Genomic DNA, 18,913 nt, shown 5'->3' with positions numbered 1-18,913 from the left:
AGAGACCTATCTTCACATTTGATAGGGTACAGTGCGCTATACCTGGGGGCAGGCTGGCACTGCATCCACCAGCTGGCATTGGTAGTTTCGTTCAGAGCATGCTGTCGCCCAGCCAGAGCATACGTCGTCCCTTTGTGTACCTGTTTTCAGCCTGGCGAGACTATTTCCAATGCTCCACATTTGCTGGGAGGTTGAATTTGTTCATATGTAGATGTAGTCTGGATCCTGTCCTCTACATGTGCAAACACATTCTCACACACACTGTCCTGGTATGCACATTCTGAAACCCGCACTGGAACTGGAGCACCCTATCTTGCTGGCAGCATGACCATCCCCTGATTTCTTGGCGCCTGCTGCTGGCAATCAGCGGGGCAGGGTGAGGGAGCACCTAGCATGTTCCATCCTGGCCCTGTGCCAAACTGCCAGTGCCTTGGTGCCTGTGTGGCCCCTGCCAAAGCCCCAAAACTGGCTTCCTACAATCCCAGGTACAGGTTCCTCTATGCATGCTGGTCATAGCCTTAGAGCCTTGGATCCCCGAGGGCTGGTGCCAACCCCACAAATTCCAGCCCTCCAGCTGGCTCTGACTGCATCTGGAGAGGACATTCCTTCCCTAATGCCACTTCTCCTCTTTCACCAGAGCTCAGGACCCTGCTTCAATGACCTTTCTCCTGGTTGGACCCAGACGGATACATACACACACACACACACACACACACTTCCTCACATGGAAACCATTACACGCCTCCTCAGGAGTGCCACACACACACACACACACACACACACACACACACACACACTTCACAGGGTCAGTCTTGAACTAAGAAGCACAGACTCACTGTTGCACACTCACAACACAAACACACCTTCTTATACCATTGTACACTCCACACATGCACTCCATAGGAGTGCAGACGTCTGCACACTGCCACACATGCACTCACACTCAGTGCACATACATTAAGCCCTTAGCCTGCCAGACTGCCTGAGGTAAGGCTGAACACAGTAGCTCTCCACAGGGCTCTGGTTGTCCTGGTTGCTGACTGAAGTCACATAGGGCTTACCTGAGGCTCCTTGGATGTGCTGCCCTCTGACAACTCCTGGGTAGTCCTGGAAGGCTCTTCCCACTGATGCCCTTGGTCCTGCACACCATGCCTGCTATTCACAGATCACCCTGACAAGTTTTGTGCATGTGGCACAGATAGCGTGGAACACAGACACTGCACACACACAGGAATGCAGCCCTGCTCAACTATAAACCTCCTCAGGACAGCTGTGTGAAAGTTGGAATTCAGAACTCCCAACACAGGAAAAAAATTCTAAGAAAAGTGTGATCCAAGAGTTCCAGGGAGATAGTGCCACAGCACTGCTGGACAGGGTAGGCACTTCCTGCATGGAATCCCTAATGGCCACCAGCCCTGAGCTGCTGGACAGGCGGCAGATGATACAAATGACAGCTGTTTGTTTTAAATGACTCTGTAGACTCCCTTAGCAGACAGTTTCCTGGGAATGGGAATGGGAAACAGACCCCAGGGCTGCCCCCAGGGCCAGGCTGGGACGTAGTGGCCCATTTTGCTTCAGGCCAGCTGTTCTGTGGGGTCCCTCCAGCCCAGGACCGAGCAGTCATACTTAGGTTGTCACCCCCCGCCCGCCCCATCCTCATTCTCATTCACGATTCCTCTTTACTACAGTACAGGATCTGACACATACAAAAAACACAGTTCACAGCCTCTAGTGGAACCAACCCTCGAAGGCCACTGCCTTGCTCAATTGGACATGGCAACACTCTTGCCCACCCTCCAGAACTCACAGTTTTCCTCTGGCTTCATTACTATTTTTCATTTTTTAAAGTTTACTTCAAAGTTACTGAATACATTTGTTATCCAGTAGAGAATTCTTTGGGGCAGTTTTCCCTTCTTAGGCCCCCAACGGCACATCTCCCTGTCTTTCTGCTTCTGCCTGTACTCTGCGGCCACTTGTGTTTCCTCTGGCTGCTCCCGGGCCTCCTCCCATGGCGCTGTGGTGCCACTAGCAGGCTTACGCACCTCCCTGCCACCTCCTCCTCCTCCTGTGGTTTAGACATGGTGTGAGTGTCCCGTCCCCCTACCCCCACCCCAAGGCGTCTCATGTTTTAATTTAATCCATTTGAAATTATTAAGAGAGTGGAAACTTGGGGCTTGAGAGATGGCTTAGTGGTTAAGAGCACTGATTGCTCTTGTAGAGGACCCAGGTTTGATTTCCAGCACCCACATGGTGACTAACAACCGTTCATAACTCCAGTTCCAGGGAATCCGATGCCCTCTTTGGACCTCCACAGGCACTGGGTGCACTTATACACATGCAGGCAATGCATTCATACGCATAAAATAAAAATAATTAAAAAAAGGGTGGAAACTTAATCTGACTGTGGTGTTTAGAGACAGGGCCTCTATGAAGTCATTAACATTAGATAAAATCATCAGGTAAAGTCTCCATGATTGAATCCTGGTGACTTTATACGACTGATCAGATCAGAAAGATAGCCAGGAAGATAGACAGACACAGCGCCCAATCATTTTCCCTGTACTGCCTTAAGACTTAGGCAGTGAGAAGCCATCACAAGATGTGGCCCCTCATCCTTAGGCTAAAACTGTAAGCCAAAATAAACATGTTTTCCTTATATAGTAGCTTGCCTCAGGCATACCATGATAGTAACAAAAGATGTACCAGGCAGGAGCCCGTTTTCTAGGTGTTGGCAGCTTCTTGCCCTCTATCCTGCTTTTCCTCGGTACATCCCTTCAAGCGCCCTCTATGCTGGTAATCACGGCATGCCTACCAGCAGCCCCGACTTTGTCCAGACCAGCTGTGCACATCATCATCGTGCTCTGTCCACACCTGCATCTCAGTTTGGCTTGAAGGATAAGCTATCCCATTTCCAACCCTCCCCGAAACCTGTACCCTCAACTCTGCCCAACCCCATCAGGTACTGCTTCACCTGCCTGTACAGGCCATACCTCTCAGAGTTACCAGAACCTCCTCCTGGCCACCTGCAGCCCAAGCTGCCATGCACCTCCTGCCCCGTACAGCACATTGCCTGCTGGGCCCACTCTTGACCCCACAGGCTACCTGTCACAGGGCATCCAGGTCGGTCATATCTTGACACCCTTCACATAGCACCCTGCATTAGATGTCTGCTCTTTGCAGAATAAAACACCTCACCATGGCCTCCAAGGTTAGGACCATGTGCTCCTAACTTGCTTCCCAGCTCTCACCCAAGGTCAACTTCTAGCAATAGCACCATCTCCTCATCAGAAAGCTAAGAGAATGAATGAATGAATGAATGACACAATAAAGCAACGAATGAATGCATCAATGAGTGAACTGGTAGAGAAGAAATGGTTTTATGGTCAGCAGTATGTAAAGGTCAGATTCTGGAAGGGAGCAGAAGTTGCAGAGGCCAGGGATGTAGGTGAGACAGACATTCTGGAAGGACTCTTGGGTGCGTCAAGCCTGGTGAACTGCCTGCGATGGAACAGTACCACACAAACCCCCTTTCCACTCTTGAGTCTTCCAGGGCACTAAGAGCCGCATGAGACCAGTGCTGAGCTAATAAGCCCCAAGCAGAGAAAACCACTCAACTCCAGCTCAGGAATGATTTACTGCGAACCAAGGAGTATGGGCCAGCGAGCAGCTGCCCACCAGAGCAGGTGTGTGGTGGTGGGACCACCTACAGTGGGCAGCACAAATCCCACCATCTATCTCCATGTTCTGTCCCAGCTGCAGGTGGCCTCGCACAAGGCTGTAATCTCACACAAGGCTGTAATCTAATCTTGCTTTTAGGAAAGAAAGCAAGGATCAGGAAAGGCTTAACTGCAAATGCTGAAGTTGGGGACGTGCATCATGAAGACTTTCGGATAAAAAAAAAAGGAAAATGTGGGGAAATAAACGTATCACAAACTTGAGCCTGGTGACCATTCCTGAAAGCACAGCTCTTTAGGTACATTCACAGCCTGTCAGAGGCTCTATCCATCCAAGAACTCCTTTTATTTTACAAAACTGAAACCACATTTCCATTACACTTCTCTTCTTCCTCTCCCCACCCCCTGGAAACTGTTCCATTTCCTGCCTGCTATACTTGCCTCCTCTAAGAGCCTCCTAAGCAGAATAATACAATATTTGTCTTATGAGTGGCTCACTCATGTCCTCAAGGCTCCTTCAGGCTGGAGCATATACAAGGATGTTTTCACTTTTAAGACTGAATAATATTCCATTGGCTATATCACGTTTTTTTGTTTTTTTAAAAAAAGTTATTATTTTCATTTCATGTTTATAAGTGTATTGTCTGAATGCATGTAAGTGCACCCGGGTCATGCAATGCCTGAGGAGGACAGAAGACGGTGTCAGATGCCCTGGAACTGGAGTTACGGACAGTTGTTAGCTGCCATGTGGGTGCTGGGACTCGAACCCAGGTCCTCTGCAAGAACAGCCAGTGTTCTTAACCACTGAACCATCTCTCCAGCCCCTGTATTACGTTTTTACTTGACTTTTGTATATGTGTGGGATGAAGTTTGGCTATGTTGTCTAGGCCAGTTTTGAATTTCTGGGTTTAAGTGATCCCTCTGCCTCAGTTTCCCAAGTGCTAGAGCTACAGGTGTGCACCACTGTACCTGGTTCAATTTTATTTTTTTCTCAAGGAAGAGGTCTATGCTAGCTACTTTTCTTGTTGCTGTGATCAAATACCTAATAAGAAGCAATTTTAGGGAGGAAGGATTTATTCTGGCGCACAGTTGGATGGGATAGCCCCTTACAGTGATAAAGTCATGGGAGCAAGCGCAGCTGCGGAGGCTGCTCAGTTCTAGGCCTAGCAAGAAGCAGACCCATGTCACTTGTTTTCTCTAGTGAAGCTCCATTTCCCAAAGGTTCTACAACCTCCCATATGTGGTGATCAAGTGTTTAAACACACAGCACCATATGGGAACATTTTATGTTCAAACTGTAGCAGGTCTTGGGGCTCATGATGCAGCTCCAGCTTGAGGATGCCTTGGGCTGATGCCTGAGCCCAGGAGAATGTGGCTCAGCACTGAAGCACACAGCCTTGGGGATGGCAGGAACCCACTTGAGCCCCTTAAAGAAGGCAGCCCAGAGTCTGGCCATGCTGCAGCCCTTTTGATGCAAAGCCTTTTTCTTTCTCTGCACATGAGCCAAGATGCCAACCCCATGAGCCCTTTGGGCAGCCACTAGCAACTGTCCAATGTAGCAATTACATTCTGCCCACCACACCTCTGCAATGAGCAGGTAGCATGCTGTGCTTGTTTTCTCTCAGTAAGGATGTACATACAGCTGGGGCATGCTCCCTAATCTCTACTCTTGTACATGCAGGAGTACCTGTAAGAGAATTCCTAGCTCTACCTCCAGACTCTGGAAGCAGGTCAGTGGGCGTGGGCTTGGAGAGTTTTTCATAGCCACTCCTCTTTCCAGTTTCTGCCCTCTCTGGTTTCTGTTCACACTTGAACCTGTGAGTTTTCAGCTTTCTACTCAGGCTGCCTCCTGCCATGCCTCCCCTGTTACAATGGACCCTTATCCCTCTGAAACTGTAAGCCCAATAAACTTGTCTGTCCATCAGTAGCCTTGGTCATGATGTTTTATCACAGCAACAGAAAAGTAACTTACACATACTCAAACTGCCCATTCTGAAATCCTGACTAGAAGGAGGCAAGGGTGGGGAGCTGTCCAAAGAAGCAAAGAACAGGAGAGAGTGCCAGCTGGGACAGAGGGGTCGCCTGGCATGGAAGGCAGAGGACTGAGGGAGATGGGAAGGGAAGTTCAGGAAAGACAGAGCTGGGGGTGGCAGATGCCAACTGGAGACAAGAATATAGCTTCCCAGGGCTAAGAGGTCATGACCTTGAAACCTGTCAGAAGATGCAGACTGAGACAGCTTACGGGTGCCAAGTAAGACCATGGACTTGACTCAGGATGACAACGATCACCATGTGTGGTAGAGTGGGGGTACTGGCCTGGGTAGGGGGCACACACTTGGTGTCTCATCATTTTTCCCTCTGCTCCCAAGGAGATTAAGATTTTTTTCCTCCCAGGGCTGTTGGGAATGAAAATGAGTTGATGCACATGAAGTTCTCAGAACAGTGGCTGGTATCTCCTGCTATTCTCATGAACTCCATCCCTACCATTCCCACCCCCATCACCACCCCATCCCCATCCCTACCACCATCAGTACCATCCCATCCCATCATCTCCATTACCAACCATCCCCATTCCATTATCCACCATGACTATCATCACCATAATCACCATCCCTATCTCCATTATCCACCATCACCATTATCACCATGACCACCATCCCTATCTCCATTATCCACCACCCCCACCTCCATTATCCATCATCACCATCATCACCATCACCATCCCTATCTCCATTATCCACCATCACCATCATCACCATCACCACCATCCCTACCTCCATTATCCACCATCACCATAACTACCATCCCTACACTCATTTGCCACCATCACCACCATCACAACCATTGCCATAATCTCCATTTTACCTACAACCATCATCTCCACCATCAGCATCATCCCCAGGACCATATTCATTGTCATTATACCTCAGCCCTGCTCAGACTTCACACACAGTATCAACTCTCAAAGCTCTTCCCACATCATCCCCTCAGGCCTATATCCTCACTAATATGGAACAGAGGATCAGTGTGTGATGTGTTGTCTCCTTAGAAAATGGCCTTACTGGGCCTCCAGACATTGGGGTGGCCGGTTGCCTAGAAGAGCAGCTGGACAGAAAAAGAGAGGTGGTTGGAGGGATGGGCTGCTCCCCCCTCCAACTGCCTTCCATGTACACCCAGGCATAGTCCTCTAATCGTGTAGGCACTTCCCCACACGTCCCCTGAGCTGCCACTGTACATCACCTCTCATATTCAGGGTACAGCTGCCCTTCCGATACCACAGTATCTACATAGCTACATAGTACATAGCTCTCTGCTTCATGTGGGGAAGCGGTCCAGTGCACAGCACAGGTTAGGGAGTGACTGGGCACTGGGGGAATGAGACCCTAAGGCTGTCCTCTATACATAGCCCCAGCCTTCTTCTCGAAGAGACATGGGCAGCCGGCTTTATTTATCCAGTGTGCACTCTGCCTACCACCCACATTTCCATTTCCACCCACACCAGCTGCAGTGGTTTCACTGAGATGAAGGATGGTCCCACCCAAATGTGATTTCCCAGCTGCTACTGACTTAATCATGGATCTTGCTGGCAGTTCCTTCCGGCTTCTATACAAAGGAAACTGCCAATTAGGTTACAATTAATTTCTTTCCTAGGGCAAGGCCTGGCCACACAAGTGGCCTGTGGATGACTGTGAGCCGGTCACCAGGCCCCCTTGGCTCTAAGGCTTTCTGTAGTGCTCTGTGGTCCTAGTCAACTGCTGCTGGTGCAACTGGGCCAAGGCACCAGCAGCTTTGGCCCTGATGACCCTGGACTGGGCAGCTGACCTCACATACCTGGCAAAGCACTATGCCCAGAACTGATGGTCCACATGCTGATTTAAACAAACTGGCTACCCCACACAACTCAAGCTCCTTTAAACCCTCCATCCCAACACCCACTGCATCATACTCAATATTTATCAATGATATTTTTAAAATTTGTTTTTATTTTATGTGTATGTGTTTTGCCTGCATGTATGTAAGTGCACAATATGTGCAATTCCTGCAGAGGCCAGAAGAGGAAATCGGATCCTCTGGAACTGGAGTTACAGATGGTTGTTAGCTGCCATGTAGGTTCCCTGCATGAGTAGCCAGTGCTCTTAACTGCTGAACCATCTCTCCAGCCCCACCAAGGAGAGTTCTATTAGTACTGTTTCAAGCACATTAAAATACTTAACTGTCAGAGGTAGGGGTATTAGGATTCCTTTCACTGTCAAATAAACCAAGGCAAAGAATGGCCAAAGGCCACACAGAGTGGGCTAAGACTTAAGCCAGAGTCCGGGTCTGGGTCCTTTGTTCAGTGACAGCTATGTATTCGAGTGCTTCTGAGAAACCAGGTCACAATGACCTAGAACCCAGCATCATCCACTTATCCATCTGCCTTCAGTCTCAGGCTGAAAAATGTCACTCTAAATATCTGTGTTTTCTCAGATTCTCCACAAAAAATGCAGGCGCTCCTAGAAGTTTCTTTGGAGTTTATAAATCTTTAATATTTCAGTGAGATGGGGTTGGGGCAGGAGCCCTGAAACAAAGTGAAGGTGAGTTAAGGTAGCGTTTGCTCAGGAGTGTCAGCCCACTAGAGGTACCTGGATGGAGAGAGTTCCTATGGCTGTGTAACCCAATGCGGGGGCTCTCATGTGTCCATCCCACTGGACTGAACATTGAGGCGTCTTCTCTTACGCCTGCAGGGCCCTGGTACCACTGAACATTCAGAAGGTGGATGCTGTAGTCAGACAGTCATTCCCACTTCCTCACTGGTGTGGCGCTGTGTAATCTGCACCTTGTGGAGCGGGGGCAGCCCTCAAGGGAGCAATACCCTCACTTGACACCCCCACAGTGTGATTGAGCCAAATGTGTCTCCATATGCACGGACCTGCTTCTGCTCTCTGGGTAGGACAGGAAGCTGAAAAGTCAACCTGCAGTTACATATGTCCTGATCATGGGTGGGGAGGTGCCACAGAAGCCAGGATCCCAGGAGGGCGCCTCTTCAATCCCTGGAGCAGAAGCGGTGGGACTCTCCCTGGCATGGAGGCACAAAGAAGGCTTAAGCATCCACACGGGAGGGGGAGGGAGAGTGAAGGGGCAGAAGCCAGGAATTTCAAGGAAGCAGTTTCTGGCCCCACAAGGACCTAGGGCCAAACAAGCTGTAATCCTGGGGTTCTGGCATGGTAGAGAAGACTTCAGAGCTGAAGGCCCCCTCACTGGCACCCAGACCCTGTTACTGAGTCCCTGGGTGTAGTGACCTTGAAATCTTCAAATTTGGACATAAAAAGAAACCTAGCTCACAGCTTCAGGTAGTCATGAAGGGAAGAGAATGCCAGAACTGTGGCAGTGATCCCCAAATGCTACAACTCTGGTCTCCCTCTATGCCTCAGTTTCTTCATCTGCAAAGTGGGAGTAACTGTGCTTGATACTAGGATCCTTGGCCCAAATGATGACACCCCCCACCTCCGAGTCCTGTGAAGTCCGTGTAGGCGTATTCGTGGAATAAACCTCTCAAGCAGAGGGCATGAGGTCTGCCAGAAATCAGGTGGGTTTGCTAATGGGACACAGGGCCAGATGGAATGGATCACCCTTAGCCATTAACAAGAAAAGGCATGAGCCTAGGCCCAAGTTCACATTCCCACAGCACTGTGTGGCCTGGCTCAGCACTTGGCCCCTCTCTCTGTCACCAGCTGTGAATGGGAACAGAACCCCCTCTCTGGGAATCTGACTAGGGCACCTTGGGTGCAGAGTCCGGCCAAGGGAGGCCAGTGCTCCACCTTTCCACCCTCCTGAATTCCCTGTCCTAAATTTACAAAAGCCTCCCTCCATGCTTCAGCCATGCTTACTATCATGACTGCATCCTGGGCAGGAATGCAGGGGGCCACAGTCTTTGCACAGGCTGCTGTTCCTACTGCCCGGATCTAGCTAGCAGCATGACGTCACAGCAGCAATTACAATAATCAACTTAGACCAATCTGCCCAGTTATTTTTAGTCCAGATAGAGGCAGAATATAGGGGGCAGCCCTGGGTTCTCAGGCTGCCAGGTTCCTTGTTGGGTGTGGGGTGAGTCACTGGTTCCTAACCCCTTTCTTTTTCACAGGGAAGTTTCTCCTGCATCAGTGATACCATAGTTTCTAGAACATCTGTATTTAACATGGCCTTAGAGTCCTGGTCTTCTGAGAATCTAATTCTCAGCGTCCACCTATGCAAGGATGTCAATGTTCTTTCAAGGAGGATACACATACACTGACTAGGATGCTTGGGGACAAAGTCATTTCTCAGCCACACCTGGTGAGGATATGACAGATTAAACACTTGATTAAAACATGGCCAAAGGTGCTCAACTCTAAATGGAGCATTTACACCATCTCCTTTAAGGCTCAGGGAACATTGGGATGAGGGAGAGCAAAGCACGTAAGAGAAGATGGGGAGAAGAGTTGAGAAATGTTGTCTTTTAAAAAACATTTTTATTTTATGTGTGTGAGTGTATTATCTGCTTGTATGTAGGTGCACCCATGTCATGCAGTGCCTGTGGAGGTCAGAAGAGGGCATCAGATCTCTGGGAACTAGAGCTAAGAACAGTTGCTAGTTGCCATGTGGGTGCTGGGAACCAAACCCAAGTCCTCTGCAAGAGCAGCCAATACTCTTACCTGCTGAGCCATCTCTCCAGCCCCAAGAGAAATGCTGTCTTGAGGGCATGGCACAGCCACTGTGATCCAGATCTTACATCAACTGCTGGTACCTACAACAGGTCTGCACAAAACTGGGCCTGTCAACAGTCAATCATGGATTGGGGTGGGGTTCATGGGGTCTTTTCTCTCCCTGTTTAACTATGGCTATTGAAGGACGCTAGGGGAGGGAGAATCCGCCACCAGCGAGCCTATCAGCCTCCAGTAGGTAGTTCCAAACATGTGACGTCACAGGTGGTCTTGGTTAAAACAGTGTGTCACAAAACGAAACAAAAAGGCATGAATGTGGGAAATAGACCTATAAGGGGTGTGGGGAGCAGCGGTAGGAGGAAGATAACAAAGGGTGGTATGGGGCTGGAGAGACGGTCTAGTAGTTAAAAGCACTGGTTGCTCTTGCAAAGGACCAGGTTTAGTTCAAAACACTCACATGGTGGCAAACAATTATCTGTAATTCCAGTTCCAGGGAATCCAATGCCCTCTTCTGGTATCCATGGGCACTGCACACATGCAGTACACTTACATACATGCAGGCAAAACTCTCATACATTAAAATAAAAATAAATTAAAAAAAAATTAGAAAGGTTGGTAGGTCAGAGTAAACAATGTACTATATACATGTATGAAGTTGTTAGAGAACAAATTTAATCAGTAAAAATAATTGCCAAAGGCTGTCAAGAGACTTTTCTTCAAATAATATGCACAGCTGGCCAGGAAGTATATAGAAAAAAATGCTCAACTAGTCCTAGGACCAGATCTTTAGAGAACTGCAAACCAAAACCACAATGAAATACCACTTTGTTGGGAGCTGAAGAGCTGACTCAGCGGTTAAGGGCACTGGCTTGCTCTTGCTGAGGACCTGGGTTTGGTTTTCAACTCCCATGTGGCTGCTAATAATCATCTGTAGCTCCACTTCCAGGAGTTCTGACCCCCTCTTCTGGCCTCTGTGGGCACCTCATGCATATGGTATGCTTACATGTAGGCCAAACTTATACACATAAAATTAAATATTTTTTACAAGTTGAAAAAAAACCCCAAAATACCACTTTGTGCCCACTGGGAAGACTGGAATTTGAAAAACAGTAGCAGGAAATCCTGAGTGTGGGAAAGGATGTGAATGAATTGTAACCTTGTGCATGGATGGTCAAAATGTGGCTGCTGGGGAGGAGAAGTTTAACAGTTACTCAAAGACCAAACACAGAAGTCAGAAGAAATGTTACTCCTAGGAATATACCCAAGAGAACTGAAAACAGTCTGAAAAGGATACTTGCAGAGGAAGCTCATAGCAACATTGTTCATAATAGAAAATACCCCTCCTTTCAAGAGCTGAATAGATACATAAATGTGGCATCTCCAACCAAAGAAATATTATTCACCCTTTAAAAAGGAATGGCACCCTCAAACATGCTACAAAATAGATAAACTTTAAAAACACTGTGCTGAATGAAATACCCAGAACAAGCAAATCCAGAGACAGATTACTAGAGGCAGGGGCATGGAGAACGGCATGGAGAATGTTTAATGGGAACACAATATCCTTTTGGGGTGATAAGGAGGTGACCGAACTAGAGAGATGATACCTGTGCAGCATGGGAAAGCCACTCAAAAAAGGCTACCCGTATGCTATGTGGGTTTTGCCTAAAAAGTTTTTTAAAAGGCAATTTTAATAATTTGGCACCTCCCTCACCCCCAGCTGGGTCCAGCATTGGCCCCTGATGTGTCAATCAAGATGATGGGCAAAGAGGTCCACTTGGAGGAACTAAAAAGCAGAGTCCCAGATCTGGAGACCACCACCCCTGAAGGAATGTACCCAGGCATATCCCAGTCTACCTGCTCTGAAAGGGGCTCTGTGATGGAATTCTGACCTACACAACACAGGGACAGTGGCACAGGTGCTTTCAGGCTCCACCAAGCTCTGGGTCCTTCTGTGCATATGGCCAAGCACAGAGACGTAGGACTGGAACTGCTGATGGGAGGACATGCCAGCTGTCACATATAGGGCACCTCTACTAAGCCACTGAGATTCGGCTGGGGCTCTGTTACAAGGTACTATGTTACCAGGTACTATAGATAGAGGCTGGAGAAGAAAATACTCGAAGCGTACTACAGTCTAGACTTTCTAGAGCTCTATGTGGCTGTCTGTGGACCTGTTGGGATGACTTCTGCCAAGGCAACCTCCAGCTGCCCACCTGTGCTGGGTCTCAGAGCCAGGTAGAGCCCTCATGATGGAAAGCGTGTTCTCAGGCGCTAAGCACATTAACCCTGTCTTACCTGGGAGGAGGGTCGTGCCGAGAACCACTTGTTGCTTGGATCACTGACTGGCTGGAACGGAATCTTGACCTCTAAGATGCAGCAGATACCCACAGGCGAGGGTGAAGGGACATGGGAGAGTAGGCCAGACAAAGTCCCCAGATCATCCAGAACCAGTCCCCACCTTTCCTTAGCCCACTGGTAAAAAAATGCTTGAGGAAGAGAATCAGTGGACTCCCCTGCACTCACTGTGCAGCCCCTGCCTACTCTCCATCCCCTACTCAACTCCTGGCACCCAGAGTGCAGATTTTCCTTAGCATTTTCCGATTTCTTAACTTTCCAAAGATTAGTCCTTTCCTTTTCCTTTCTGGAATTCAAGAGTGAAATTTTTCCAGAATCATGGAAAAACATGGAATTGGGTTTAGTGAACATGGTCTAGCATCCTGTCTTCCATTCAGGGGGGTCACACTGTCCCTCAGACAGCCGTATAGAATCCAGACACCAGCACTCCATGTCACATAGAAGGCCCAGGACCCCAGTGAGAACCACCTTCTAGATCCTGAATGTGGAATAGGGCATTACGTCCCTTAAAATCTGGGCCATAGGGCCACTGGCATCTCCTGCTGCAGAACCCTAGCCCCACTGGGTAGCAACAGTACCAAGGAGGAAACTACACTGCCAGCCCACCAGGTGGGCAGGTGCACAGGTAACCTCCAGGAGTACCTGGGCTGAGCCATCCACAAGGCAAAAGCAAACAGAAGTGTTTGCTTGGGGTTGGCCACCTGCTCTCCTCAGAGCCCAGGTGGCACCTAAACGGCAGCCCTCAAGGTCCCATCAACCAGCTTTCTAATGGGCACCAGCTTCCCAGGGGAGGAGCTTCAAGAATGAACCTGGCAGCCCCCTCTCACGCTCTGTGGCTGCCCCAGGGTTCAAACTATAGTTTAGGGATCTACTGGCTAGACAGTCTCCTGTCTCAGGTGGTGGGGAGGGCTCCCTGAAGGCCCCCTACATTTACTCAACTGGGAGACCTGCTCAGGGCCTCTCCATGGTCCTGGAGACCAGGAAGTGGGTGATGGGGTACTAGATAGGGAAAGAACGAGGGAGGAGGAAGGCCCAGTCCACAAAGAGCTCTCCAGTGTTTTGGAACCTACTGGAAATCAGGAAGGATCCTGTCCTCTTCAGGAGGTACAGCCTCAGCCTCTCCTATACCCCAGAGCACAGAACCCTGGCTGCTGTTATTGGAGAGAGGGTGTTAGGGGGCTTGAGTGGGTTGTACTGATTCCACAGCTTCCTACGGATGAGGCACCCCACACCACAGGGCATGAAGGGCATCCCTCACTGACCCAGAGAGATGAGGGGGACCCACTGCCATCGTTTCCTCTGTGGCCCATGACCAGCACGCTCCTTATCAGGCTGTCCCAGCATCCTTTCTGCCTTGCCTTGCTACGAGATGCCCACCTCTATTTGAAATACCCTCTCCCATTAGCTGCTTAGTGTGCTTTTTTTAGTGTTCATTCATCCCTCCTCACAAAGTGACACTCAAGTCTCTTTTTGATCAGTACTATCAAACCATTCATACAGAAAAGTAACAGTGAAGGAGGAAGAGGAGGAGTGGACAGTGGGGAGGGAGGACAGAGCTGAGGCCAGCAGCCAGGCAGGATCTGGGGCACCTCCCCCTCTGCAGTACAATCATGCCCACTCATCCAGGTGGAAGAAAGTGTTCATGAGTGGAGACAGGACTCCAGGCCAACTCTGCCCTTGTTTCCTGGGCACCCGATGGGCATTTTCTTAGCCATCTATCCCAGTGCCCTAGGTAGGTGGCTGTCACCTGGATGAGGGCACACAGTTGCAGTCCTCACCTTAGCATCAGCAGCATGCTTAAGGCACCAAGTCCTTGGAGACACTGCACAATGAACACACCTTGAGTGTCTTGCCTCTGGCCCTCTGGTTGCACACCTGTACACCAGCATACAGGCCCTTCCCCAGCCCAGCTATGACAGGGCCAGGCCCAGGGTTGGTTCCCAGATCACAGGATTCCCAGAGTGAGCCTGTCAGTTGAGGCAACAACATCTAGAGAACACAGCTCAGAACAGAGAGGCTCCTGCCTCAGGTGTCTGTGGAGAGTGCTGTATGTCAGCGGCCACTCCTAGATCTGGGCTAGGCTGCCTCTAGGGTACCTGCAACTCAATATGTGTGACTCACTGTGATGGACAGACAGGGCCACTGCCTTCTCCCAAGTGCCCCCTTGGCTCTACACCTGGTACCAAGCTCCACTGACCCAGAGATGGGACTTGCTGAAAATGAGAGATGGGGAATGGAAAGTCCTTAAGTCCTCATGGGTTCCAGACTCCACAGGTTCGGGGAGCCTCAGTTTGCTTACTTGTAAAATGGGAGAAGAAGCCCACAGACATCACAGGGTTGTAGCTTGATAAAGGGAACTGTTATATAGGCAGGGTAAAGTCCAGGCCCAGCATGCAGAGAGCCCCGTGGGGTAAGTATTGCTGGCTTTAGCTCTCCCCAGTCACAACAAGGGGACCAAGAGAGGCCTCTCTGCAGGCTGCAGAGGGCAAGGCCCCAGGGGAGGTAGCAGCTTCCAGACCTCCCTTTCCCTTCCTATCCCAGGCTCCATTTCAACAGATCCCATAATTTTTAATTAGTTTTCTCCTCCCCTAGCTAAGAGGCTATTAGCACCCCATTAGGTGAATGCATCCCATTTTCTTCACACTACCAAGGAAACAGTGATTTACTTAGCCTGTTCCTAAAGCAATTCTGCAAAATAAGGCAATTTAGTGAATGTGCTCAGTAACTTCCTCCCTTGCTGTCTGCTCACAGGACCCACCATCAGGAGCACCCCAGATGGCCCAGCTCAGAAAACAGGTGCAGGCAGCTCCTGGAGACCAGGGGGTTCAGCAGCTGGGGTGAAGACCCAAGGAAGGGGCCCGGTGAGTCTGGACACAGGACAAATTTCCAGGTGCCCCTGAACTCAGTGAGGGGACGCGGGGGTGGGTGGTAAAAAGAGGTGAAGCTGTGTCTCTCAGGCCCCAGGTGCCTGCTGTAGAGGAGTACCTGGTGGTGCAGGCAGAAATGGGGCCTCTACTTAGCGGGGCTGCCTGGAGATGGGCCCTGCTACAAGATAGTGCCATATCTTGATCCTTCTGCTTGAGATGTCAAGCAAGAAGCCAGGCAGGAAGATATGGAGGGCCAGGGTGGGTCGGCCTGGGACATGTTGGGGAGCCCCAGATGTTGGGGCTCAGTGTCTTCATCCATACAATGGGAGAGCTTTACCTATGCTGAGCAGTGAGAGTCCAGAAAGTTCTAACTTGCAGAAGGAGACTGTCAGCTCTGGTTTCAGGGTAGGAGGCCTGGTGGCAGTTGAGATCATAAGGGGTGTGAACGCCTGGGGTGAGAGTGAGAACACAGCAGAGCCAGGCCACACTGTGGGAGTAAATATGTCCACAGGTCTTGAGCATGTGTTCACAAAGAAGGGTGGGAGTGTGTCTTAGTGTCGACCTGGAATGAGTGTAGCTAGAGCTGAGGAAGAAGGCTCCTCTACCATTATAGACCCACTACAAACCCAGGGCAATAGGCCCAGACACTAGAACACTTGCATCCGCAAGAGGGCGCCAGAGGCCAAGCTGCTCCCTGTCCTCTTGGACTGGGGAGCCCCACCCAGGTTGGAGCTGACCGATGAATGCAGCTAGGGCTCCAGGGTTCCAGGGTGGCGGCTACAGGGCCTCTCCAAAAGCCCCAATGACTTCCTCCTGGGTATCATGCCGCTGCTCCTCACTCTGTGCCACTAATCATGGTCATCCCAGAAAGGGGGTTAGTTATAAGACGGGGGCTTCCATTCCCTGGATTCTGGAAGCTGGATGTGGTCACCTGATTCTATGGGCCAGGGGTCTGGGCACAAAAAGCACCCTATAATCCTTCCTGCCAAATGTCACAGGCCAGACCCTTGCACTGGGTACCTCACTAAACTCCGGGCTAGGAGAGCTTGGGGAAGCGGCGCAGCTCATCTTCCTGACACGGGACTACACACCTACAATCACGAAGTTGCAACCCAAAGGCACACGGGAACTTCGCAGCGTGTTAATTTCTGTGTTTGCGTCTGTTTGGTGCACAGCCTCCTGCCTGCCTCCCCTGCAAGCACTGTGACCCCAGGGCCCTAAGGTCTAAGGACAGATGCTGCCACCTATTCTTCCCTTCAGGAAATAGAAGTCTTTACCCTTTTCCCTTCTATCTGCCTCAGTCTCTGCTGGGCTGGGACCCAGGCCAAACCATCAAATGCAGCCCTTTGACTGGTCTGTGAAGCCAGTCTCTACAGGACCTGGGGCTAGAAGCACGGTGAGGTGACCATGGCCTTTTCTGTTCCCTAGGGCTGGGAACAGAAAAAGAGACAGAGAAAGCCCATTGTAAGGATGAGGGGCAGGGATGAGGAGGGCTGGCTTGATAGCCTGGTGGCCTGGGTTCCCTCCTGATAACGAAGGAAACTTGGTACAAATACAAACACTCCAGGAGGGAACCAAAACATTAAATGTGCAGCCAAGGGGGGGGGTGTCCATAGCCTCCATCCTTAGGGTTCATTTTGTCGGGGATGTAGAGTGCAGGCAGTGGCCAGCCTTGGCAAGGCCACACCTAATAAAGGACTCCTGCATACGCACAACGCTGGAGGTATATAATCACACTCGACCTCCAGGTGGTCAAAAGCGTTCGGTAAACGTCAGCCCTGGGCCCTGCATGGTATGGCCCCAAAGGCCACACCTTCAGGTGTCCATGCCGAGTGGCTAGTGGCAAAGGACTCGCAGCTGCCGGGTGGGGCTCAAACCATGACGTACTCTCGGGGGAATACGTCCCAGAAACCACAGGCTTTTAGGTTTTTAAAGACCAGGGCGGCAAAAATACACAAGGGAAAAATAACCTTTTATCAAAGATCCTCGGCACCCTTCAGCGGGCCAGGACAGCAGAAGTGAAGGAAGAACGCACGGAAGTGAAGGGCGAAAAGAAAACCAGGACGCAGTAGTCTTCTGCAGAAATGGAATTCCTAGCGCAAGTCGCGGGCTTCCCTGGGGCTGCGGGACCCGTCCGCTCCCCGCTGCGCCCCGCAACATCTACGCTTTGCCCCAGCGCGCAAATGCGGCAGGAGACGCCACCAGCCTGGGATGCGCAGCTGCGGCTTGAGATGCGCAAGGGCCGGGCCGCCGGGACCGTGACCCGCACCGGCCCAGACCCGCCCAGCGGCGGCCAGATCACTGTCCGTTCCCAGGCGGGGAGGTGGTTCGCAGCGTAGCCCGCTGCTCGCCGCCAAGGCAAGCGCGCTTTTGCGCGCGTCCCCTCCGCCGCTCCGTGCGAAGCGCTAACTTCGCAGCGGCCGCCACGGCCACGCGCGGCCCTTCGGACTCACCTTCGCCTAGCAGTGGCAGCAGCAAGAACAGCTTCAGCCCCAGCCCTGCGGCGCCGGACGTCGCCTTCGCCATCGCCCGCACGCGCGAGGGCCGCGCGGGGAGAGCAGGCGGGTGTTGGTGGCGGGTTGCGGCGCTCAGCCCGGTCTCCCCATGCCAGCCCGGGCGCAGCGGGCACTGCGGGCGCCGAGCGTCGGACGCGACTCCCAGGTGCGGACTCCGAGCGGCTCTCCGCTGCAGCGCTAACGGCTCCAGTTGCGGGACTGGGGCGGGACCTGCGCCGAAGGAGCCCCGGGAGCGGACAGGGGCGGAGCAGGGCGCGGCGGGAGGGGCAGCGGGAGGGCGGGGCCAGGGTGCCCGAGGGGTGCGGAGAGGGCGAGGCGGGGCTCCAGGTACTGCGTTGGGAAAGGTGGGGAGGTCTGGGGATGCTTCGGGACCTGTGATTTCTCTCCTGGCAGAGGGCTGGTCAGAGCTGGGTGCGTGACAGATGTGGCGCGGCTATCCACAGCCTGGATCCGTGAACATCTGCTAGCATAGCCACTTTTTTACCCTATGCGCTTGCTTACTGTTCCTGCATTTGTCCTTTCCCGCTGCCCAGAGAGCAAAGGAGCCACGCAGAGATTCAGGGTCTGGCCAACTGGCTACCATTCTCTCCAAAGGGACCCAGACACTAGGCTGACGTCCCTCCAGTCTCTCTGGACACCTAGTGCATCCTCTTCTGTTTGGAAGAGGGGATACGTGATGGGAGCCTGCAGCCTCTTCTGGAGCTAGCGCTGGAGTAGGGAAGGAGCCCTGACCAAGAGAAAGAGGAAGAAGAGCCGGCATCTAGTTTATAATATGGTGGAAATGGTTGTGGTCCCATTGGGCTAGTTTGGAATTCCTA

General features: G+C 51.2%; 1 protein-coding gene across 3 annotated transcripts in view; it reads right to left on the bottom strand.

Moving 5' to 3' along the window:
- Positions 1-18,713, bottom strand: part of Ret (ret proto-oncogene) — a 51,934-nt gene extending 33,221 nt beyond the window's left edge. The window contains exon 1 of one of the 3 annotated variants that reach the window (XM_008832684.2): positions 18,033-18,713. In XM_008832684.2, the coding sequence (XP_008830906.1) occupies positions 18,033-18,105 (73 nt within the window). In that variant the 5' untranslated portion in view covers positions 18,106-18,713. The remainder of the gene's footprint in view (positions 1-18,032) is intronic. The other 2 variants (XM_008832685.1, XM_029563366.1) reach the window with 2 other exon arrangements.
- Positions 18,714-18,913: the final 200 nt, after the last annotated feature.

This window comes from Nannospalax galili, unplaced genomic scaffold, assembly GCF_000622305.1.
Source record: "Nannospalax galili isolate Female #2095 unplaced genomic scaffold, S.galili_v1.0 scaffold1036, whole genome shotgun sequence".
NCBI classification, from domain to species: domain Eukaryota; kingdom Metazoa; phylum Chordata; class Mammalia; order Rodentia; family Spalacidae; genus Nannospalax; species Nannospalax galili.
The sequence above is the reverse complement of the archived record's forward strand: the minus strand, read 5'-3'. Positions and strand labels throughout refer to the sequence as shown.